This window comes from Cetorhinus maximus, chromosome 27 (assembly GCF_964194155.1).
Source record: "Cetorhinus maximus chromosome 27, sCetMax3.hap1.1, whole genome shotgun sequence".
In the NCBI taxonomy this organism is placed as follows: Eukaryota; Metazoa; Chordata; class Chondrichthyes; order Lamniformes; family Cetorhinidae; genus Cetorhinus; species Cetorhinus maximus.
The window spans coordinates 15,612,648-15,638,077 of record NC_135905.1 but is presented as its reverse complement, the minus strand read 5'-3'; the positions used below and the strand labels follow the sequence as shown (position 1 = coordinate 15,638,077).

Here is a 25,430-nt window from a genome sequence, read left to right as displayed (position 1 = left end):
CTGGTTTGTTTAATAATCACGGGATGATGTCTCTGCAAAATGCAATTTGCCTACACAAAAATAAGCTACATTTCCTTTTGCCACCAGTGACACAGTGTAAAAATGTGAAGAGATCTGCCAAGAGAGCCTTCTTGGGTTGCACATAGCCGAAATCTGGCAAATATTTGTTTGTTTTAAAGAGCAAAGAAATGATTTTTTTAATATAGTATTCATTGATTATTGCCAAGTAAACTTCTTTCCTAAACAATAAAGTCTGAAAAACAAATTGGCAAGCTGCAATATTTTAACTCATCGACAATAAACAAGCATATGATTTTTATTGTTATTTTGGGTTTGATTATTGATCTTGGGATTACTGAGTGAAGTCAAATGCTTCTGCAAAACAAGATACAAGGAAATTAATTTGAAATATTTCAATAGGGTTGTGGGATTCTTTTGTCTGTAGAATACCTCTAAGGGGCACTAATATTATTTGATGCAGTAGCTTAGTGTGCTCATTGTTCAATAGCAAAAAATATATAGAATGAATTATGTTAATAAATATTAAGATGTTTCACAACCTACATTGGTAGTAGTCATGCAGAACATTACTCTAGGCATTTCACGATGGAATAAAAAGAGTGGCACTGATCGTGGAGGGGTGGGTGGGGGATATTTGCGGTTTGGGGTTAGCAAAAGGCAAGGGAAGGATTTTGATGAGACTTTCAAAGGTGGGGAACATGGCGATGGAGAGATTTGGGCTGATATTCAGAATTTTAATAAACCATAATCCAGTGCTCAGAGAGTACAACGTCTGCACATCTTTTGTTAGAGGAGATTTCTCATTGGATGGAGAATGGCTTTAGAGGGATTTTGGCATGAGATGGGAATTTTGAAGTCATGTTGAGACTTAAGCAGCTTGACAAGAACGGGAGCGATAAGGTTGTAGGACTTTGTGCATCAAAGTATATGGGTAACTAAATTGAGGATAAGTTGAAGGTTATGTTGCATGGATAGTGTCCAAGAGAGAACTGGAAAAGCTGATCCTTCAGTTTTTGAAACTGAGAATGCAAGTCTTTGTATCCCCTGGGTCTCTGGATTACTAGTCCAATGACATTACCCCTACACCACTGTCTCCCCTAGACTGGATAAGGATGGCAGATTTCCCTCCTTAAAGGACATTAGTGAACCAGATGGGTTTTTACAATAATCAATGATAGTTGGCATGGTCACTATTGCCGAGGAGCTTTGTATTCCAGATTTATTAATTGAATTTAAATTCCACCAGCTGCCGCAATCGGATTTGAACCTGTGTTCACAGAGCATTAGCCTGGGCCCCTGGATTACTCGTCCAGTGATATTGCCACTACACTGGTTAGAAATTGGATTGTTTTGTATAAGGAGTGGCAGAAGAGATGACTCTGTTTTTGGTTGGCAATTCTTTGTCCAAGGATCTTTGAAGGGACGGGGCCTGAGGGGTAGATTAGAGGTAATTTGGTTGGTGCAGAGAACTGACCTGGTTGAGGTTAAGATTTTTTGAGGTGATGAAAAAAGGCATTTGAAAAGAAATGGGGAGAATGCTGGAAGGTATGATGAGATGGTCAGCAAGCATTGACTAAGGATGGGAAGTTGAGTATTGAGGAGCTGGATTTGGGATGGATTCCTGGAGCAGTTGTGGGTCTCAAGGAGCTGAGGGGAGATGAGAGATGAGGCAGAGTATGAGTAGGCTGGGGTTTGGTTTAGTTGAACTGGGGATTGTCTGTCAGTGCAACATTCCTTCAGTACTATGTTGCACTTAATCATGGAGGAGGTACATCAGATGGAGCCATGTGCATTGTGCAATGCTTGTGTGTTGTCAGTTATCTGTGGCATTTTCAAATCTTTTCAAAAAAACCTTTAGAAAATTGTTTTTCAGGAAGTGCTTTAAGCTAAAATTCCCTGTTTGTTATTTTATAACAGTGGTATAATATAAACTGTTTGCAGTTTGGGACTGATGCTGATTTTCCTTAGGCCTATGAAATTCATAAGGTGTGATGAATATAGTTGATGCCTTTCCCATAAACTAAAATCTACACCTAACCATGAATCTTCTGTAATCTGGCTGTGCTCATGTGGTATGTAGTACTATATTCAATGGAAGGGTCTCTGAATTGACAGTAATCAGAAACCCTTTTATGGTTTTAAAAGTTAGTTTGACAGCAGCTGCTTTGATTTGAGACCATTCCTGTTACTTGTAACTATTTATACTTCCCAGAGTAAGAAACACCTGTTACCTCAATTGCTATGCCGTTACAAATGTCAGTATTCCATTCCAGAATTGCAGTCAGAGTGATCCAAAAGAGCAATAAAAAAAATTACTATTTAATTTGTATCTTCTGGCCAGAAAAAAAAATACCAAGTTCAAGATGTGTGAATTACACATTTTGTTTTTCTTTTAAAAATATTGAAAACCAAATTCTGTCAGATTGAATGGAGGATTTTTTTGCTTTTGCTCATTAAACTAACATTGTATTGTTAACTGATGTTTATTCCGATAGGATACAGAAACAATGAGAAGAGCTCTAGCTATGATTGACTCAAAGATAAACCAGGCCAAAAACTGGCTCAGTGATCCGAATGCACCTCCAGGTAATAATTAAATTGTTAATGGTACTGGGCTAATACACATTTCAGCTTTTTGGCTCATCCGATATCCTAATATGTTCCTGTGCTAAATTGTTTTTTTCTTATTGGTATTAATGAGGAAGTTAACCATCTGTACTAGGTTGAACTGACCTGCTGTGTGTTTTAGGTGATGCTGGGGAGCAGGCTATCAAACAAATACTGGATGAAGCTGGAAAAGTTGGAGAACTTTGTGCAGGCAAAGAACGGAGAGAAATTCTGGGCACCACCAAGGCTTTGGGCCAGATGACTGATCAAGTATCTGAGCTCCGAGCCAGGTAATATTAATTATATTGGCACCGCCAATGCCTGAATTTGTATTCATTGAACTTACAAACTAAGGAATGCGTACAGTTGAGTTCAATCTTAATGATGCCATGTTTGCCCAAATAGATGGTGTTGCAATGGGATCCCCTCTAGGCCCAGCTCTTGCAAACACCTATGTCGGCTTCCATGAGAAATGCATCTTTGATGGAATGATACCTAATCTCCTACCCCTTGCATATTTCCGATTTGTAGATGATACATTATTTGAATCTGTAGCTGCATGTAAGAATTTCCGAACACACTTTTTAATGGCTCCATCCTGAGCTCACCTTTGAAATGGAGCAGTCAAATGAGTTCCCTCACCTCGATGTGCTAGTTGAGAAATCTGCCAATGGATTCTCTACTACTGTCTACAACAAACCTACCTTCACTGGTCAATATACACTTTGTGATTTCTACAGTTCCACACGCTATAAGATTAGTCTTGTCGGCAACCTTCTAAATAGGGCCCGAGCCATTTGCTCACTATGTAAACTTGATGCTGAAATAGGGTGCATCAAAGCCATCCTGCGAGATAATGGCTACCTTGATCAGATCATTGCTCGCTGTATATCATGCAAACTCATGGGCCAAAGGCTGCCATTTTCAGCTCTGAAAAGTGCCCAGTCTACCTCAGGTTACACTGAAAGGGTAAGGCCCGTCAAAAATTTGAGCAGTAGGTAAAGCTAGCCGTTGCATGCTATTATTATGCAATAGCAAAATGAATGGTATTCTCTACTAACAGGATACGGCTGTCAAGCCAAAAAAAAGCCTTCTGCCTACCACACAAATGTATAGTGCAATACATGAATTTCAGTGCCGGTGCGATGCCAGGCATGTAGGCTGTCTTTTTTTTATTCATTCATGGGACGTGGGCTTCGCTGCCTGGGCCAGTATTTATTGCCCATCCCTAGTTGCCCTTGAGAAGGTGGTGGTGAGCTGCCTTCTTGAACCGCTGCAGTCCATGTGGTGTAGGTACACTCACAGTGCTGTTCTGAAAGGAGTTCCAGGATTTTGACCCAGCAACAGTGAAGGAACGGCGATAGATTTCCAAGTCAGAATGGTGAATGACTTGGAGGGAGACTTCCAGGTGGTGGTTTTCCCATCTATCTGCTGCCCTTGTCCTTCTGGATGGTAGTGGTCGTGGGTTTGGAAGGTGCTGTCGAAAGAGCCTTGGTGAATTCCTGCAGTGCATCTTAGATGGTACACACTGCTGCTACTGTGTGTCGGTGATGGAGGGAATGAACGTTTGTGCAAGTGGTGCCAATCGAGTGGGCTGCTTTGTCCTGGACGATGTCAAGCTTCTTGAGTGGTGTGGGAGCTGCACTCATCCAGGCAAGTGGGGAGTATTCCATCACACTCCTGACTTGAGCCTTGTAGATGGTGAACAGTCTTTGGGGAGTCAGGAGGTGAGTTACTTGTCACAGGATTCCTTGCCTCTGACCTCCTCTTGTAGCTACAGTATTTGTGTAGCTAGTCTAGTTCAGTTTCGGGTCAATGGTAACCCCCCAGGATGTTGAAAGTGGGGGATTTAGTGATGGTAATGCCATTGAATGTCAAGGGGCAATGTTTGAGGGATTCAGTGATGGTAATGCCATTGAATGTCAAGGGGCGATGCTTGGATTCTCTCTTGTTGGAGATTGTCATTGCCTGACACTTATGTGACACAAATGTTACTTGCCACTTGTCAGCCCAAGCCTGGATATTGCCCAGGTCTTGCTGCATTTGGACATGGACTGCTCCAGTATCTGAGGAGTCGCGAATGGTGCTGAACATTGTGCAATTATCAGCCAACATCCCCACTTCTGACTTTATGATGGAAGGAAGGTCATTGATGAAGCAGCTGAAGATGGCTGGGCTGAGGACACTATCCTGAGGAACTCCTGCATGATGTCCTGGAGCTGAGACCTCCAATAACCACAACCATCTTCCTTTGTGCTAGGCATGACTCCAACCAACGGAGAGTTTTCCCCCTGATTCCCATTGCCTTCAGTTTTGCTAGTGTTCCTTGATGCTACACTCGGTCAAATACAGCTTAGATGTCAAGGGCACCTCTCTCACCTAATTTCGGGGAGTTCAGCTCTTTTGTCTATGTTTGAACCAAGGCCGTAATGAGGTCAGGAGCTGAGTGGCCCTGGCAGAACCCAAACTGGGCGTCAGTGAGCAGGTTATTGCTAAGCAAGCGTCGCTTAATAGCACTGTTGATGACCCCTTCCATTCCTTTACTGATGATTGAGAATGGACTGATGGCGTGCTAATTGGCTAGGTTTGATTGGTCCTGCTTTTTATGTACAGGACATACCAGAGCAATTTTCCACATGGCCAGATAGATGCTGGTGTTGTAGCTGTACTGGAACAGCTTGGCTAGGGGTGCGGCAAGTTTTGGAGCACAAGTCTTCAGTACTATTGCCGGAATATTGTCAGGGCCCATAGCCTTTGAACTATCCAGCGCCTTCAGCCGTTTCTTGATGACATGTGGAGTGAATTGAATTGGCTGAAGACTGGCATCTCTGATGCTGGAGATTCCGGAGAGGGCCAAGATGGATCATCCACTTGGCATTTATGGCTGAAGATTGTAACAAATGCTTCAGCCTTATCTTTTGCACTGATGTGCTGGGCTTCTTAGCATTGAGGATGGGGATATTTGTGGAGCTGCCTCCTCCAGTGAGTTGTTTAATTGTCCTCCACCATTCACGACTGGATTGGCAGGATTGCAGAGCTTAGATCCAATGCATTGGCTGTGGGATTGCTGAGCTCTGACTGTCACTTGCTGCTTATGCTGTTTGGCATGCAAGTTGTCCTGTGTTGTAGCTTCACCAGATTGACACCTCATTTTTAGGTATGCCTGGTGCTGCTCCCGCACTGGTTGATCCCTTGACTTGATGGTAATGGTAGAATGGGAGATATGCCGGGCCATGAGGTTACAGATTGTGTCCGAGTACAGTTCTGCTGCTGCTGATGGCCCACAGCACCTCATGGATGCCCAGTCTTGAGTTGCTAGATCTGTTCGAAATCTATCCCATTTAGCACGGTGGTAGTGCTACACAATACGATGGAGGGTATCCTCAATGTGAAGGCGGGACTTCGCTCCACAACAACTGTGAGGTGGTCACTCCTATCAATAGTGTCATGGACAGGTGCATCTGCAGCAGATAGCTTGGTGAGGATGAGGTCAAGTATGTTTTTCCTTCTTGTTGGTTCTCTCACCATCTGCTGTGCTACTGAGCCACTCTTGGTGATGGACATTGAAGTCCCCCACCCAGAGCACATTCTGCCACCCTCAGTGCTTCCTCCAAGTGGTGTTCAACATGGAGGAGCACTGATTCATCAGCTAAGGGAGGGTGGTACATGGTAATCAGCAGGAGGTTTCCTTGCCCATGTTTGACCTGATGCCATGAGACTTCATGGGGTCCAGAGTTGATGTTGAGGACTCCCGACTCTGCTGCCACCTCTGATGGGTGGGACAGGACATACCCAGGGATGGTGATGTTGGCGTCTGGGATATTATTTGTAAGCTATGATTCCGTGAGGATGACTACGACAGGCTGTTGCTTGACTAGTCTGTGAGACCAATTTCGGCATGAGCACCCAGATATTAGTAAGGAGGACTTTTGCAGTGTCGACAGGGCTGAAATTGGCGTTGTTGTTTCCGGTGCCTAGGTCGGTGCCGGGTGGTCTGTCAGGTTTCATTCCTTTTTTTATGACCTTGTGGCGATTTGATACAACTGAGTGGCTTGCTCAGCCATTTAAGAGTCAACCACATTGTTGTGGGTCTGGAGTCATGTGTAGGCCAGACCAGGTAAGGACAGCAGATTTCCTTCCCTAAGGGGCATTAGTAAACCAAATGGATTTTTACAACATTCAACAATGATTTCATGGCCATCATTAGACTTTTAATTCAAATTCCACCATCTGCCGTGGCGGGATTCGTCCCCAGAGCATAACCCTGGGTCTGTGGATTACTGATCTAACGACAATACCACTACGCCATCACCTTCCTCTATTCGTCTGTTCCAGCAACTGGCAGATCATATCAAACGACACATCCCTTTGACTGTTCGCAACTGGCAAAGGACTGATTGTACCCAACCGGCCCATGCTTGCACAACTTAAAACATAATGTCTAACATTAGATGTGATTCCATGAATGGGCAACACTTGCTATACAATCCTGATTGTGCTAAGAATTACACTGAAAACCAATTTAAGATTATCAGTCGGGCTCACAGTGTGGCATGGGGGAGACAGTGGCATAGTGGTAATGTTGCTGGACTAGTAATCCAGAGGCATAGGCTAATGCTCTTGGATATGGATTCAAATCCCACAATGGCAGCTGGTGGAATTTGAATTCAATTAATAAATCTGGAATATAAAGCTGGTCTCAGTAATAGACTATCAGTAATGATGACCATCATTGATTGTTGTAAAAACCCATCTGGTTCACTGATGCCCTTTAGGCAAGGGAATTTGCCATCCTTACCTGGTCTGCCCTACATGTGACTCCAAACCCACAGGAATGTGGTTGATTCTTAACTGCCCTCTGAAATGACCTAGGAAGCCACTCAGTTGAAGGGAAATTGGGGATGAGCAACAAATGCTATATTTTTCAGTGAAGCCCACATCTCATGGAACAAAAAAATGCTAGAAGTCACATATATTCACACAAACAGGGCCCTGTCCTTTGCAGGCTAAAGGAGTATGTCCACACATTACACCTTTCTCAACTAAACAAAAGCTTGGGGGCTGCCATTCCCGGTTCATTCCCCAGGCAATGCCTTGACCAATTAAAGTCAACCCTGCCTGGTTTGAACTTGAAACAAAAGCTTGGCAGTTAATAGTCTACTGTTCTCTGCTGTATTCTCCAAGATCTCGACCAATCAAAGTCTGCTTGCCAACCAATCAGCACTCTCTTCTCATGCAGTGTAAATCATTGCTTCTTTTACTGTTCGTTTATTTTGTGTAGCTGTTCTGATGAGTGCAAGATAAAAAGCTTTGATAGTACGTCTCTTTTCTCAGCAATACTCAAGTGTTAGTATAGAAAATAGTAAGTTAATAGGTAAAGTTGGGATAAGGTAGAAAGTAACAAAATCTAAATCAGGGTTACTATCCATATGTGAATGCACAGAGTATAGTAAATAAGATTGGGGAGTTAGAGGCGCAGATTGCCTTGTGGAAACATGTTGTTGTGGCGATTACAGAGACCTGGCTCAAGGAAGGGCAGAACTGGATGTTAAATATTCCCAGGTACAAGGTGTTCAGAAGAGATAGGAAAGGAGGAGGGGTGGCGGTATTGGTTAAGGAGAGCATTGCAGTGCTGGAGAAAGAGGATGTCCCAGAATGTTCAAGGGCAGAATCAATTTGGCTAGAGCTAAGGAACAAAAAGGGTGCAATAACATTGCTTGGTGTAGTCTATATACCACCAAATAGTGAGAAGGATGTAGGAGAACAAATCTGCAGGGAAATTACAGAGAGATGCAAGCATTATAGAGTAGTTATAATGGGGGACTTTAATTATCTGGATGTAGACTGGGGACAGTGGGTAGTGTAAAGGGCGGAGAGGGGCAAAAGTTCCTATTTTGTGTTCAGCAGAATTTTCTACAGTTGTATGTGTCCAACAAGAAAAGATGCGCTTTTGGATCTGATTCTTGGAAAAGGTGGGCAAAGTAGATCAAGTGTCAATGGGGGAACATTTAGGAGACAGTGATCATTATATTGTACGTTTTAGGATGATGATAGAAAAGGATGATAGGCAATCCAGAGTAAGAATAATTAACTGGACAAGAGCCGACTTCAATGGGGCAAGAACAGAGCTGGGCCAGATAGACTGGATCGGAAGATTGGCAGGAAAAACTGTAGCTAAACAATGGGCTACCTTCAAAAAAGAATTCGTTCGGGCACAGTCAAAGTATATTCTATTGAAAGGGAAAGGTAAGGCAAATAAATCCAGAGCTCCCTGGATGAAAAAGAAGATAGAAATTAAGGTAAAGAAGGAAAAGTGTACTTATGACAGATGTCAGGTAGAAAATACAATTGAGACAATACAGAAGGTTCAGAGGTGAAATGAAAAAGCATATTAGAGAAGCGAAGAGGGATTATGAGAAAAGACTGGTAGCCAACATAAAGGGGAATCCCAAAGCCTTCTATAGGCATATAAATAGTAAAAGGGTGGTAAAAGGAGGAGTAGGACTGATTAGGGACCTAAAAGGGAATTTACACATGGATGAAGGGGCCATGGTTGAGGTATTAAATTAATACTTCGCATCCGTCTTTACCAAGGTGGTAGATGTTACCCAGGCCATGGCGACAGAAGAGGAAACTCTGTCACGAGAAGGGTTCAAAATTGATGAGGAAGTGTTGAATAGACTGTAGGTACTTAAAGTTGACAAGGCACCGGGACTGGACGGGGTGCATCCAAGGATATTGAAGGAAGTGAGAGTAGAAATTACAGGGGCACTGGCCATAATCTTTCAGTTTTCCCTAGACTCGGGGATGGTGTCAGAGGACTGGAGAATTGCAAACATTACGCCCTTGTTCAAAAAAGGTTGTAAGGATAAGCCTAGCAATTACAGACCAGTCAGTTTAATTTCAGTGGTGGGCAAGATTTTAGAAACAGTTATTCGGGATAGAACTGGTAGTCACATGGAAAAATATGGGTTGGATAAGGAAGAGCCAGCATGGATTTGTAAAGGGGAAATGCTCATTTGGAGAGCCGCTGCAGACGTGATGTGCTGAATGGCCGCCTCCTTGCTGTTAAAATTCTGTGATTCTGTACTACCAAACAACTATTAATATTAATTGTTTAAAGACATTGCCAAGTTTAAGTAATAAAACAGTCCATGTGTCAGTAGCATGGCAGTATTGCTGTGACCATGAATTGCCAAGATAGTTGATTTAAAAGCTTTATCCTTATGAATTAGATAATTCTGCATGATAGTTTCATGAGCCAAGAATATAGTCTGTAAGAACAAAGCTAATTACAATAATGCAGTAGGAATATAAGACAGGAGTAGGCCAGTAGCCCCTTGAGCATGTTCTGCCATTCAATGAGATCTTAGTTGATCTGTGAACTAACTCCATATACTCACCCTTGCCTCACATCTCTTAATACCTCTGGTTAACAAAAATCCTTCAATCTCAGATTTAAAATTAGCATTTGACCTCACATTAGTTGCTGTTTTCAGAAGAGAGTTCCAAACCTCTACTACCCTTTGTGTGTAGAAATGTTTCCTGACTTCACTTCTGAAAGGCCTGGTTCTAATTTTTAGACTATGTCCCTAGTCCACAACTCCCCAACCAACAGAAATACTTTCTCTCTATTTACCCTTGGAGTTCCTCTTAGTATTTATTTTTCTTTATTATTTTTTATGAGATGTCACTGGAGCACTATGAGGGTGTCACTGGAGCAGCCAGCAATTTTTGCCCAGCCCTAATTACCCTTGAACTGAGTGACTTGCTAGGCCGTTTCAGAGGGCAGTTAAGAGTCAACTGCATTGCTGTGCATCTGGAGTCACATGTGGGCCAGAATGATGGCAGATTTCCTTCCCTGAAAGTTATTAGTGAATCAGATGTGTTTTTATGACAATTGATGATAGTGTCATGGTCACAATAACTCACCAGCATTTTTTAAAATTCCAGATTTTTAAAAATTAAAATGAAATTCCATGGGATTTGGTGGAATGGTGAAATTTGAACATTTGAGCATTAGCCTATGCCTCTGGATTACGAGTCCAGTGATATTATCATAACACCAGCATCTCTGCAGAATATCTTGAGAAGGAGAATCAGATCATCCCATAACCGCCTACATTTCAGGGAATACTGCCCTAGTTTGTGTAATCTTGCATCGTAATTTAACTCTTGGAGTAGCAATATCATTCTGGTAAATTTATACTGCACCTTCTCCAAGGCCAATATATCTTTCCTAAGGTATGAGGCCCAGAACTTCTCACTGTAGTCTAGGTGTGGCCTAATCTGTGCTTCGTATAGCTTTAGCATAACTCTACCCCCTTGTATTCTAGTCACTGCGATATATAAGCTAGTATTCCATTAACCTTTTGGATCGCTTTCTGTAATTATTTGTAATGATCTATGTACGTGGACCCCCTCCAGGTATCTTTGGACCTCTACATTTTCTACTTTCACATATGTGGCCCTGCTTAAAGCATGTAAAATAATTGTATGTATGCATGTGCATAAGTAAAAGGGAGATAATGCTAATAATATTGAGTATTTTTTTAACGAGTAGAGGTCAAGGTGCCACACCCATTGCCATGCAAAAAGCACAGCAAGTATCCCAAGGTCTGGACATGTTAACAGCTAAGGTGGAGAATGCAGCCAGGAAACTGGAAGCCATGACTAACTCAAAGCAGGCCATTGCCAAGAAAATAGATGCTGCTCAGGTAACTTCAGTAAATTCTTGGGAAATGTTTCATCTGACTGTTTATACGCAGATATGGATTCTTCAAAGCTGTCTGTTAGAATTTTATGTTGATAGGTTTGTAATTTGATGTTCCTTCTCTGTTGAATGGGAACCTTTTTCTTGTTTCCAGGGACCCCTTAGATGTATGGGTGTGTGGTCTTTTGATCTAAAATGTGAAATGAAGGGCAACGATGCATTTATGGGATCTCTTGGAAAATAAGAGGTGTAGTTCCTGGGAGGTTGGTTCAGGTTGGGCTTTTTAAGAAATGTACAATTTTGAAAGAGTGATACTCGTCATTTTGAGTGTGGTAAAACTTGTTGGAAGTGAAGGGTTGGCCCATCTTAAGTCAGGTGTAGATTCTATCTTTGGGAGTTTTCCATTGTGCTACAGAGCCCTGCACGATTTTCAGCCAGGTACAGGCTTCTTTCTTGATCAATAGTGTTGTTGCCATGGGAGAATTTTTCTAGACTTTTATTAGCTTTATATCTGGAGCATAGGCTATGTAAGATTGTTGCCTAAGAAGTTGTATTCTCTATACAGAGTCATAGTTGTGTTGGCAAGCAAGACTCCAGGCTGCAACTTCCTAGATTTTGGCCACCCCTGATTTTTGCCCTGGTAGCAAGCACCAGGACATCCATTCAATGTAGCCAGGGAAAACTGAAAAAAAGCAACATTATTCTTGCAAGCTGATGGTCTCAGAGGAGGAATGCAGTGGGATTGATTACATTCCATAGACTGCAAGGCTGATGCTGAAACTGTCGGTATTCAGGATAAAATTGGATAGATGGCTGAAGGGAAAACAAATAAAGGAAAATGAGAACAGTATGGTTAAATGTGATCAGAACTATTTGTTGCATGGATTTTAAAGCCTGACACCGACTGATTACAGCCTGTTTTTGGGTTACATTTCTATGCATGTGTCCCTGAAGGCCACTTCTGTTGAATACAGTGAGAAAGACTTCCCATTATGTTTGGTCAAAGAGTATAAGTTTGGAGTAATTGCTGCTGTTGCAGTGGTACTTTGTATATAGTCTGTGTCTAGTTGTGCCCACAGATTTGACAGCTGTCTTTGAAGCCTGTTTGGTTAACAGGGACTAAGCTTTGGAAGTTGCTGTCCAGTCTGGTAGCCAGAAGCATGGCCAATAATTTGCAGTGGGTGTTCAAAGGGCTGGGTTGGTTTTTCCACTTGGCTGGGATGGCATTTTCTAATGTTGTATCTATTGATTATCTGCAAAACAGTAGTTTAGTGTTTAGGCTGAGTGCTCCAAAACTTCAGAAACTAGCTGGATGTATAAATAGCACAGGAACAGCATGCTATATGTTAAGATGTAGCACAGGAAATGGCACCTTATAAAAAGGTGGAACATTTATCCTGAATTTTGTTTGTACCTGACAAGTATTTTTTCATGGCTTTAACTTTTACTTAGAGTTGGCTGGCAGATCCACATGGAGGTCCTGAAGGAGAAGAGAACATCCGTGGTATCTTAACAGAGGCTAAGAGAATTGCGGATCTTTGTGAGGACCCCAAAGAACGGGATGATATACTACGTTCGATTAATGAAATAGGAGCATTAACAGCCAAGCTCTCCGACTTGAGAAGGCAGTATGTATTCAAAAAATGGATAACTGTTATGACCGATGCAGTTGGTAAAGTGGAGTTTTTTAAAATCCCAGAGGGAAACTTTAAACAATTGTCATAATCTATAATTTTAAGTATTATGTTTGAGATGCGACTCTAAATTCAGGAATCAGACCATCAATTCTTGAGGTTTTACATTAAACTAATTGAAACATTTTATTAATTTACACAGGTTAAAAATATATATACACATGGCTACAAAATACTATTATCATAACTTTTAACAAATTCTCAAACTAATCTCCATTAAGGCAACAGCAACCTTTAGATTTAACCAAACACCAGGCAAAGCATTTTCACCTTATGAATTCAAAATGAGGTTCCTTTCACTGTGGAGCCAGTTGGAGGCTTGCAGCTGCCTTCTGCTGTGCACACCCGAAAACTACTGAAATTGTACCTACCACCACTGATTGAATTCAAATTCTCATTGTCTCATCAGTCTCTTTGAACTTTACCTTTTAACAATGAAACTCCATTCATTGTACCAATTTTATTAGTAATATAAACATCTTGCTTGGTAGCTGCTAGAAAGGTGTCAAGTTTTCACCCCACTTCTTGAATGCTCCATTCAAAAAACGCAAATGCACGCTATCTCTCTTACATATCAAAACTAGTACATATCAAAGCACCCAGACTAGCTGGCTTTAATCCAATTAAGACACACCCACAGACTAAACCTCTATTTTAAAAGAAAAATATTTTCCAAAATATTATATACATTAATAGCTTCATGACAATAACTGAAGGACAGTCTGATAATTATTATGAGTTTCTTCACTTGAATCTATCAAGTCTTACCCGTTTAACATGAAACGTTCATTTCAGTTTATAAATATTGCCTGTTTTGGCTGAATTAGGTCTTAAAAGTCAATTCAATCTGTTTCCCTTAGAATCATTAAACTCACTCCTAATGTTCTGTGTTTTTGTACCACTATTAAGATCTTATAGAAATTAGTATTCACATTTGTCAGCATTTAGCTTTATTTACTTATTTACTTCATTTACTTTGATTCATGTTTGGTGCAGAGTTGTGACCCTGCTTTCTGTGCTTTGCAGAGGCAAAGGTGACACCCCAGAAGCACGTGCTTTGGCTAAGCAAATTGCTACCACGTTGCAGAATTTGCAGACCAAGACAAACCGAGCAGTGGCCAACAGTAGGCCAGTAAAAGCAGCAGTTAATTTGGAAGGCAAAATAGAGCAAGCCCAGCGCTGGATTGATAATCCTACAGTTGATGGGCGTGGTGTGGGTGAGTACACTTTCATTGAAATTCATTGAAACACAGAATGAGTATGAATCCTTTCTTTTGAAAGCTGAGCATCTTATTTGCAGGGTCAAGGATTTGAATATGTTACACCTAATTTGTGAAACTGCCCATTTCATGAAATGGGCACTGGTAGAACCAATTTCATGAACTGGGCAAACCCATTGCACAGATCATGAAATGGGCAGTTTGACTGATCATTTCATGAAGAGGCCATTGCTATATATGAGTTTTAAAACCTTGTTCGTGGAATTGTTGCTCAAGCCTGTTGCAGTGTACAAGCTTAACATCATGGACTAAGTTGATCAATAACAGCATATATATTACTATGCTACCATTCACATTGGGGGAAATAAGAGGTAAAAGCAATTTTAACTGTGCCATCTCCACCCTCATCTGTTGTTAAATTAATATGATTCAAGGAGTTAAAAATGGTGAAACATCACACTTACTGTAATCAAATATGGAACTTCAGCTTGAATTCAAATTGTCATCCCATCAGTGACATTTCAACTTCAATTTTGAGCTGTGCAAAGGACCCTTGCACTACAAAACTCCACTGGCTGACAAATAACTGAACTTAGTTGGTGAAAGCTTTAGATGTGGAGTGCACATCACAAAAATATAACACAGAACATTGTTATTCGAGAGAAAGGGAATGAAAATATAGGGAGGAGTACTTTATTTTTTCTCTTTTATCCGCATTATAGGTATTGCAGAAAAGCAGATTTTAAAAATAAATCTCTTGCCTACGCATGTTTTCTACCAAGACTTATCATTTTTGGCAATCCTTGACTTATCGTCATTTTGTTGGATTGCCTATTGTTTTGAGACTTTTACTGTGACAAACAAACTAAAATCATCATTAGCTAACCACTATTCAGTAAGCAACTTGTACTCTAAATTACAGAAAAGATGCCCCCATTTAATTTTTAAAATGACCAAAAGCCCCCTTCTGTGATTATACATTACTCTGTCCCTTAAATGGAAGCTTCATTCTCCAGGAACCAGTCCAAAGTTATTCTAAGCTCCCGATAGCTTGCTTCTCTTTTCTTTTTCCAGCCAGGTAACTGCTAATCCCATAACTGACTTTTACTGTAAGGGTTACCCTGGGGATCCCTCCCTCTAGCCAAAGCAAGTCAAATCTTCCAGCCCTGTTTAAATCCTCATGAATTTGGTCTCTTCAATCTGAGAGTGAGCTCCCACCCACATTCCGAATGCACTCTCGCGTTTGCTGTCGCTCACTCTCTTTCCCCCTACTCTCCCTCTCACTCTCTAACCCTGATCCTACAATGGTTTCCTATGGACTATTCCTTCTAAAGCCTTCGCTATGGCAATATGAATTATATCTGCCTTGAATCCAGGTTGAATTATTAATTAACTATCCTTGAAACTCCCAGCTCCATTCTATCTTGAAATTAGTTGAAAGTATGTGTTTATAAAACCTTACATTCATAACCCCACCCTGTGAGAATTGGTAACCGTTTACCCAGAGTCAGCATAGATGCTCTTGCCATTGTCTACTGATGTGAATATCTTGCATCTTCTTCCCAGTAAAACAACCTGGGCCCCCTTTAACCTTTAAGAACCAAGCCACCCCAGCCTCTTGTTGGGAAGGATTCAGAGCAGATTACATGACCCTTACATGCCTGCATTTTACCCTAAATTAGAGAGACAGTATCAAAACATAACAATCTTTTAAGCTTTGTAACACTTGTTATTTTGGTCAAATGTTTTCTCCCTTCCCGTTTTCCACCATACTGTACACCTTTTCATCTGTGAGGATGAGCAAACTTGTACCAATGGTGTTTATTTCTAGCCATCAGAAGGTGAGCAAGTTTGAACTGATCTTCCTTTTGTTTCCCCACCAAGCCACCCCACCCCCCACATCCTTTTTCTAGCTTTATCCCCTGGTAATGAAGTTCCTGCCTTCCACTCAGCACTTCTCAGTCATTCAATATGGATGTCAAAATGTCTGAAACTAGTGATGTGCCACCATTTGGCCCTTTTGGAACTTTATCTTTGATTTAATTTAAGGAGTTTTGTTTCTTCTCTTTAGGCCAGGCAGCTATCCGTGGACTTGTTGCAGAGGGACGTCGACTGGCTAATGCAATGATGGGACCTTATCGTCAGGAACTGACTGGAAAGTGTGACAAAGTAGAACAGCTGGCTGGACAACTTGCAGAGCTGGCATCTCGGGGCGAAGGAGACAGTCCTCAGGCCAGAGCAATTGCTGCACAACTACAGGACGCACTAAAAGTAGGAGCGCTTGGAATGTGATGTGGCCATTTGGATTTACTAAATGCAAATGCTAAATACCATGGATATTGGAAATCTGAATTTAAGGCAGAAAATGCTGGAAATACTCAGCAGGCCTGGTAGAATTAAGATTTCAGATTGGTGACCTTTTGTCAGAATGGTTCTGATGGAAGGACAACGACTGGAAACATTAACCTTGTTTCTCCCTCTACAGATGCTACCAGACCTGCTTAGTATTTCCAACATTTTCTATTTTGATTTACTGGATATACTTTTTTAGGCACATTAAAGCAGTTGAGCTCATTCAGCATGCACTTCACAACTTTTGTACCATGTTATAATTCTCAGCAGTTTTAACTGTAAAGTTACTTCAGTGTCTGACCATGATCTTTTAAGTTTTGTGTGATGAACAAATTTTTATATGGGGAGCATTCGCCCAGAGCACAATAAAAATCAATACTTTTTGCATCAAAAAGCTGAAATTATCAGCCTGCAAACTGTCATTTCTGTATGCTGATCAACACTGTTCAAGTTCAATAGTTGATTCGCTTTTTAACTGATGGACACATTTTTAATTTGAGTCAAGATAGCAGAGGTGAACAGGCTTTCCATCCAAGTTGTAATTAGTTTTTTAAATAAATGAAACAATTCTGTGAATTGAAATATGCAGTAGAAGAAATATTTTTTAACCTTGCACTTTATTCGATGGTAACAGTTACTTTTAATCAAGTATACAGTGTAAAGTGAATATTTTCCACTAGGTGGGGTACTATCTCTTATGAAGAATCATGCTTTCTTGGAACGAATCCTTTTGCGTTAAATCAGGAACAGACCATATGGCCCGTCAGGCCAGCTCCGCCATTCAATACGATCGTGGCTGATGTTGGGCTTCAACTCCACTTCCCTGCTTGTTCCCCACATCCCTTGATTTCCTGAGAGACCAAAAATCTGTCGACCCCAGCCTTAAATGTAATCAGTGATTGAGCATCTACAACCCTCTGAGGCCGAGAATTCCAAAGATTCACAACCCTTTTGAGTGGAATAATTTCCCCTCATCTCAGTCCTAAATGATCGGCCCCATATCCTCAGCCTGTGCCCCCGCATTTTAGATTCCCCCACCAGTGGAAACAATCTCTCAGCATCTACCGTTTCATGTCCCTTCAGAATCTTGTACGTTTTGATGAGATCACTTATCATTCTTCTAAACTCCAGAGAAAATGGACGTAATTTCCTCTGCACACACCTGGAAAGTGCATAGTTTCACAGTGAATATATTTTGAGCAAAGCTTAAGCACCATAATGTCTGATCATTTTAATATACTGTAGGGGGAAACTATTTATGAATGTGTTACTTACTTAGGATATATAAGTTGCTATTTATTCATGGGATGTGGGCTTTGCTGGCTGGGGCAGCATTTATTGCCCATCCCTAGTTGCCCTTAAGAAGGTGTTGGTGAGCTGCCATTTTGAACCGTGGCAGTCCATGTGGTGTAGGTACACCCATAGTGCTGTTAGGAAGGGAGTTCCAGGATTTTGACCCAGTGACAGTGAAGGAACAGCGATATATTTCCAAGTCAGGATGGTGAATGACTTGGAGGGGGCCTTCCAGGTGGCGGTGTTCCCATCTATCTCCTGCCCTTGTCCTTCCAAATGGTAGTGGTTGTGGTTTGGAAGGTGCTGTCGAAAGAGCCTTGGTGAATTCCTGCAGTGCATCTTGTAGATGGTACACACTGCTGCTACTATGCGTCGGTGGTGGAGGGAGTGAATGTTTGTGGATGTGGTGCCAATCAAGCGGGCTGCTTTGTCCTGGATGGTGTCAAGCTTCTTGAGTGTTGTGGGAGCTGCACTCATCCAGGCAAGTGGGGAGTATCCCATCACACTCCTGACTTGTGCTGTGTAGTTGGTGGACAGACTTTGGGGAGTCATGAGGTGAGTTATTTGTCGCAGGATTCCTAGTCTCTGACCTGCTCTTGTAGCGACAGTGTTTATATGGCTAGTCCAGTTCTGTTTCTGGTCAATGGTAAGCCCCCAGGATGTTGATAGTGGGGGACTCAGCGATGGTAATGCCATTGAACATTAAGGAGTGATGGTTGGATTCTCTCTTGTTGGAGATGGTCATTGCCTGGTACTTGTGTGGTGTGAATGTTACTTGCCACTTGTCAGCCTGGATATTGTCCAGGTCTTGCTGCATTTAGAAATGAACTGCTTCAGTATTTGAAGAGTCACAAATGGTGCTGAACATTGTGCAACCATCAGCGAACATTCCCACTTCTGACCTTATGCTGGAAGGAAGCTCATCGATGAAGCAGCTGGAGATGGTTGGGCCGAGGACATTACCCCGAGGAACTCAAGGTGCCGCACAGGAGGCTGCTCAGTAAGATAAGAGCCCATGGTGTTAGAGGCAAGGTATTAGCATGGAAAGAAGATTGGCTGTCTGGCAGGAGGCAGAGAGTGGGGATAAGGGGGTCCTTCTCAGAATGGCGGCCGGTGACTAGTGGAGTTCCACAACTTTTCACTTTATACATTAATGATCTAGATGAAGGAACTGAGGGCATCCTGGCTAAGTTTGCAGATGATACAAAGATAGGTGGAGGGACAGGTAGTATTGAGGAGGCGGGGAGGCTGCAGAAGAATTTGGACAGGTTAGGAGAATAGGCAAAGAAGTGGCAGATGGAATACAATGTGGGTAAATGTGAGGTCATGCACTTTGGTAGGAAGAATATAGGCATGGACTATTTTCTAAATGGGGAGAGAATTTAGAAATCTGGAGTGCAAAGGGACTTGGGAGTCCTAGTCCAGGATTCTCTTAAGGTTAACTTGCAGGTTGAGTCGGTAGTTAGGAAGGCAAGTGCAATGTTGGCATTTATTTCGAGAGGACTAGAATATAAAAGCAGGGATGTGTTGCTGAGGCTTTATAAGGCTCTGGTCAGACCACATTTAGAATGTTGTAAGCAATTTTGGGCCTCATATCTCAGGAAGGATGTGCTGGCCCTGGAGAGGGTCCAGAGGAGGTTCACGAGAACGATCCCAGGAATGAAAGGCTTAACATATGAGGAACGTTTGAGGACTCTGGGTCTATACTCGATGGATGAGGGGGGATCTGATTGAAACTTACAGAATACTGAAAGGCCTGGATAGAGTGGACATGTGGAAAATGTTTCCATTAGTAGGAGAGACTAGGACCTGAGGGCACAGCCTCAGAGTAAAGGGAAGACCTTTTAGGAGAAACTTCTTTAGCCAGAGAGTAGTGAATCTATGGAATTCATTGCCACAGAAGGCTGTGGAGGCCAGGTCATTGAGTGTATTTAAGACCGAGATAGATAGGTTCTTGATTGGTAAGGGGATCAAAGGTTACGGGGAGAAGGCGGGAGAATGGGGCTGAGAAACTTATCAGTCATGATTGAATGGCGGAGCAGACTCGATGGGCCGATTGGCCTAATTTCTGCTCCTATGTCTTATGGTCTTATGGTCCCCTGCAGTGATGTCCTGGAACTGAGATGACTGACCCACTTGCCTGGATGAGTGTAGCTCCCACAACATTCAAGAAGCTTAACACCATCCAGGACAAAGCAGCCCGCTTGATTGGCACCACATGCACAAACATTCACTCCCTCCACCACCGATGCACAGTAGCAGCAGTGTGTGCAATCTCCAAGATGCACTGCAGGAATTCACAATAGACCCTTCAACAGCGCCTTCCAAACCACAACCACCACCATCGAGAAGTACAAGGGCAGAAGATAGATGAGAAAACTACCACCTACAAGTTCTCCTCCAAGTCACTCACCATCTTGACTTGGAAATATATCGCTGTTCCTTCACTGTCACTGGGTCAAAACCCTGGAGCTTCTTTCCTAACAGCACTATGAGTGTACCTACATCACATGGACTGCAGCGGTTCAAGAAGGCAGCTCACCACCACCTTCTCAAGGGCAACTAGGGATGTGCAATAAATGCTGGCCCGGCCAGTGAAGCCCACATCCCATGAACAAATAATTTTAAAAACATCTCGGCCAGCGTGGTCATTAGTCGTGCAACTGAACCACTCTTGTACAAATTATAATTGGTTAATTAGGGAGATGGGAAGTTGGCAGTGATGAATGAACTACCATACTGAGGGAAAGTTCTTGCAAGTTTAATATCTATGTGTTTGTGAGTATTCTTCCTCCCTTTCAGCCTCCTTTTTTTGGTATGATCTGGTCTCCACTTAACACTCCTGAACAGTAGCACACTCTGATGGCCAACTTATGATGAAGGGATTGTAGGCATGAACATGCAGCTATGATTCAATAGAGCAGAATAAAGGAACTCTGAAATACTGTACTAGCCCACATTCATTTGCAATAATATTTTAGAAAGTATTTATTTTTATACTGAACCATTTACTGCAGGCCAATTTCAAATGAGGAGCTTACAATGTATTGTGTTCTTACATGAACCTGAATTCTACCACTCTACCTTTGGGCTTTGGTGCAGACTGTAAATGCTGCAGGGTCATCTATTCTTCATCCACTAATCATTTTGAGGATAATTTTTCCAGTGCTCAACACTTTGCACACATTTCAGTCTATCCAAAACTTGAAAATCTCCATTTTCTTCTATAAAAAATACATTCCTTATCTGTGCTGTCTCCTTGTGTCCCAGTGAATCAACTTCAAGATCTTAAGGCCCTTGAAGGCAACATCTCATTTTACTTGATTAGTGTTCTCAGGCAATACATCCCAGCCAACGCATTCTCTATTTTCCAAATCATTTGGCATTGCTATGTTTTTGTCTGTCTCTGCCTCAAAAGGCTATCTTTTTTTAAAAAATAAGTTTTTAAAACATTATTTCTATTCTCTCATTAAATTTATTTACCATGTGCTTTGTAGCCACCTATTCACATTGCAAAGTACCATAAATGATGCACATTTAAGCTGTTAGATTCCTCTAAGGCAAAATACTAATACTTTATCATCTTTATTCTCTCTTAGGACTTAAAAGGCAAAATGCAAGAAGTCATGACCCAAGAGGTATCTGATGTTTTCAGCGACACTACCACTCCAATTAAGTTGCTTGCTGTAGCAGCCACGGCCCCTCGGGATGCAGCAAATAGAGAAGAGGTAAGTGGGAAATTGGAGGTTGTAACACAAAAAGGGGTGTTTGTAACACAAAAAGGAGTGTTTGTATAGATGATATTGCATAATAGTGTAAACTTGGTGTTTGAAGGAAGTTATGCAGTGCCCAATTACTAATGTATCATCCTGTGTTAATTAAAAGAGGTGTGAAGGAACCAAACTAGATAGAGAACCTTAACTGTTTAATATTTAATATTACCAATTGTAAAGGAGGGCTGTTGCAATGGTAAATTATTTAATTTGCCAATAATCAACGCATTGGAGCATTGGTGCATGCCACTGTGGAGTGATGGAATATGGGTTTGCATCCTCAATATACTATACTGTTGAGTACTTGACCTTGGCCATGTTGCTGTCGGAAAGTACTGAGCAGATTTGGAATGATTCTCTCATGGAAGGAAGACTGTTCCCCTACTGTCTCACACCCTTTTATGGTTGTTTCATATCAATGTTGACTTAGCTGTAGATTGCCTTTAAAATTGTTTGTTTGCAGTTAGTGCACTATTGAAGCAGAAAGGAGATATTATGACCAACAGAACTTGTATGTTTTATATTATGATTGTCCAATTACTGAGGAAAATTAGATTTGCTTGTAATTACTTTGCAATCAGTATATAACAAAAGAAAAATGTTGCTGTATTGGCAGGTGTTTCAGGAGAGGGCAGCTTACTTTGAGAACCATGCTGCCAAACTTGGTGCTACAGCAGAGAAAGCTGCTGCTGTTGGAGCTGCAAACAAAACCACAGTAGAAGGTATACAGACAGCTGTGAAATCTGCTCGAGAGTTAACACCACAGGTAGGTCTTTGTTAAACATTCAAAATCAGGATTGTTATTAATAAAAAGTACTCTTTTAAAAAAAATATCTCTTCCAATAATCCCCCCCCCCCCCCCACTGCTGTGCTTCTGTTCCATTTTAAGCTGCCTGATTCCGTTATTCATTTTAACTTCAGTTTTTAGAAGAAGTGTTGCTGGCTTTGATTCTGACCCAGACGCAGTTAAGTCACTGCTGACTGAGCACTTTGTCAATGTCACAATGTGACCATTCTTTTCAAGCTGGAATGCCCCATCTAGTGGAATGAATGGAAAATGGATTAAACTACTTAATGCCACGTGCAGCTGATTCAAATTTATTTTTAAAAGATTTTTTCACTTTAAACATTTTATTTCCATCCCACAACAGTCAGCCACATATTTCTAAATCTATCTTTATAGCTTTGGAAGAGTAAAAAAGGCTATTGGCATAGTTTTGCTGCAGTAATATTCAACTTGCTCCCAAGCTTTTGAATGCTCAGCTTGACTATTACTGAATTACTTGTACAGGTGGTTTCAGCTGCTCGCATCTTGTTGAGAAATCCTGGTAACCAGGCTGCCAGTGAACATTTTGAAACCATGAAGAACCAGTGGATTGACAATGTTGAGAAAATGACTGGTGAGCAAAAGCATTTGAAAACCTTAGAGTTGAGCTGTACTGTTCTTATGATTGAAACTGCGAAAGTCCATTGAGTAACTTTTTGCCCTGCTTCCTTGTGTCATTGGCTATCCTAAGTAGTAGTTACATAAACCAACCTTATTTTGAGCTTGAAGCCTTCACTTGTGAAACAATATGTTGGCAAATGATAATAATTTTGAGTCTAATCAGCTGCCTTTGTGCTTTGAAATATTCTCCAATAGGGAAAGCCTTAAAAAAAAAAGCTAAACCAGTATATCAGGTTTCAGGCTAGGGTCATTGATCCTGCATTCTCCACAGGGAGCAGCACTTGATAGAATAGCCGTTCAAGGAATCTGCGCCAAAGTGTTGTAATACAACCGTGGACCGATGCTCCCTTCGAGCATGGGTCTGCTGTGAATTTGCTGAAGTTAGCCATTAGCCTTCACCCTAAGAGAAATTGTTTCAAGTGCTTTTATCTCCATGCCTGCTTTGCAGAGAAAGTTTATAGTTGCACAAATCACCCGTTTCTCAGTTATTTGGAAGTTTTTTCCCCTACATTTTAAAATAAAGCCGATTTCTCTTTTCTTACAGAATTATTGCAGGGTGGAGATAAACCCACTTCTTGCAGCATGCTGTGCAGTCACTTTTTGCTAAGCTTGCAGTAAAAATGCTCCTATAATTTTGTGGGATGACGTTATGTAATGCTGCTATTAAGGATCACTTATTACAGTTTACTTCATCTCTCTAAATTGAAGAATTATGTCTACTTTGAGCATTTAATATTGACAAATTACAGTCTATTAATCTGAATTGGCAGTGTTTAACAAGTAGATTCCTAGTATGCTTTGTAAATATTAATTTACATCTATTCCCTCCCCCCACTCTCTTAACTCCCTTTATAAGAGTTGTAGGCCCATAAACCTTATGATTAATTTGGTATGGGTCTGCTCCCAAATATCTGCTATTGATTCTGTTCAGATGGGTACCAGAAACTGTGGGAGAGCAGCCAGTGATAACTCTGTTTTTAATTTTTCCTTCTCCAATCAGCACTTCTGATGTCAGGAAATCAAACCTGCACCCCTCTACTACCGGGCTCGAATGCCTGTTTTCACCACAACTTAAACAATTATACAAATATTTAAATGCGCTAGATATGGTTACATTCTTCCATTTCTGTGCCACCGTGATACCCCAAATTTCCAGCTATCAAACTAGAAACTTCTGTTTTAAATGGGATGAGTTTTGGTAACAGCTTGAAATTCAGAATTATATTTGTTCAGTTTCATGCAGGTAATACTGTGTAATAATTATCATATATAGGTTTGGTGGATGAAGCTATTGATACCAGGTCTCTATTGGATGCCTCTGAGGAGGCCATCAAGAAAGATATAGACAAGTGCAAGGTAGCCATGGCCAATGTACAACCTCAAATGCTGGTTGCTGGAGCAACAAGCATTGCACGTCGTGCAAACCGAATTCTTTTGGTTGCTAAGAGGGAAGTTGAAAACTCAGAAGACCCAAAATTCCGTGAATCGGTGAAGGCAGCATCTGATGATCTAAGCAAAACCATCTCTCCTATGGTAATGGATGCTAAAGCTGTGGCTGGGAACATTTCAGATCCTGGTAAGAAGCACTGATGTTTCAATGTTCGTTTTTTACTTTCACTAGATTGTTGAATGTTCCTGTTTCATATACTGAGAATTGTCTTTTTGCATTGTTCTTATTACCTGTTGTATTACAGACAGTTTATTCTGACATTATAGTTAATATTATTCACTCTAGTCAAGGGACAAGAGCTGTTGCATTCTAAGAATAGTGCTAAGGACCTGATGTTGAGTTGCGCAAGGTAATTTCTTTTGACTTCAGGCACTGATTCCCTTTAATTTCGCCCTCCCCACAACAACTTGATGTGATTTTGTTGAATTTTGGTGGTACTTTGCATCACAATTTGACATTTCAGAGCCAGTTAATCTTGTTTCTGGACAGTTCCTAAAATTTATTTGTCTAAATGTCAGCCTACATCAGTGCTGGCCTTTTTACTTCCAAGACTGATGCTTTTCAAACTTGCTATGGCCTGGAAGTTAGGGTAGTTTGCTTTTGAGTTAAATAAAAGTGACTGAACTGAACAGTGAGGTGTGACTTGTTTAAAATATATATTAAAGTTCATTTGTTATGATTTTACTTGCAGGGCAGTTTTTGTACATAAATAAAACTGCCATCTGTTTAAATTGAGGGGGGTGCGCTTTTCTGATTTTTGATCTTGTCAATTAAATCATGGAAGCTTACATTAGGCTTGTGTATCTTTCCAAAATAGGAATGTGTTTATTTAAAGCATCTTTCCAGCTTACTTGGTTCAT

The 25,430-nt window shown here is 41.3% G+C and overlaps 1 protein-coding gene across 1 annotated transcript in view; it reads left to right on the top strand.

Moving 5' to 3' along the window:
• The window catches only part of LOC144668605 (vinculin), a 138,987-nt gene that overhangs the window by 93,668 nt on the left and 19,889 nt on the right, over positions 1-25,430 (top strand). The window contains exons 7-16 of the mRNA XM_078530786.1: positions 2,517-2,607; positions 2,771-2,918; positions 11,192-11,345; positions 12,794-12,969; positions 14,062-14,252; positions 16,327-16,526; positions 21,500-21,628; positions 22,290-22,439; positions 22,965-23,073; positions 24,394-24,696. Of these exons, the coding sequence (XP_078386912.1) occupies positions 2,517-2,607; positions 2,771-2,918; positions 11,192-11,345; positions 12,794-12,969; positions 14,062-14,252; positions 16,327-16,526; positions 21,500-21,628; positions 22,290-22,439; positions 22,965-23,073; positions 24,394-24,696 (1,651 nt within the window). The remainder of the gene's footprint in view (positions 1-2,516; positions 2,608-2,770; positions 2,919-11,191; positions 11,346-12,793; positions 12,970-14,061; positions 14,253-16,326; positions 16,527-21,499; positions 21,629-22,289; positions 22,440-22,964; positions 23,074-24,393; positions 24,697-25,430) is intronic.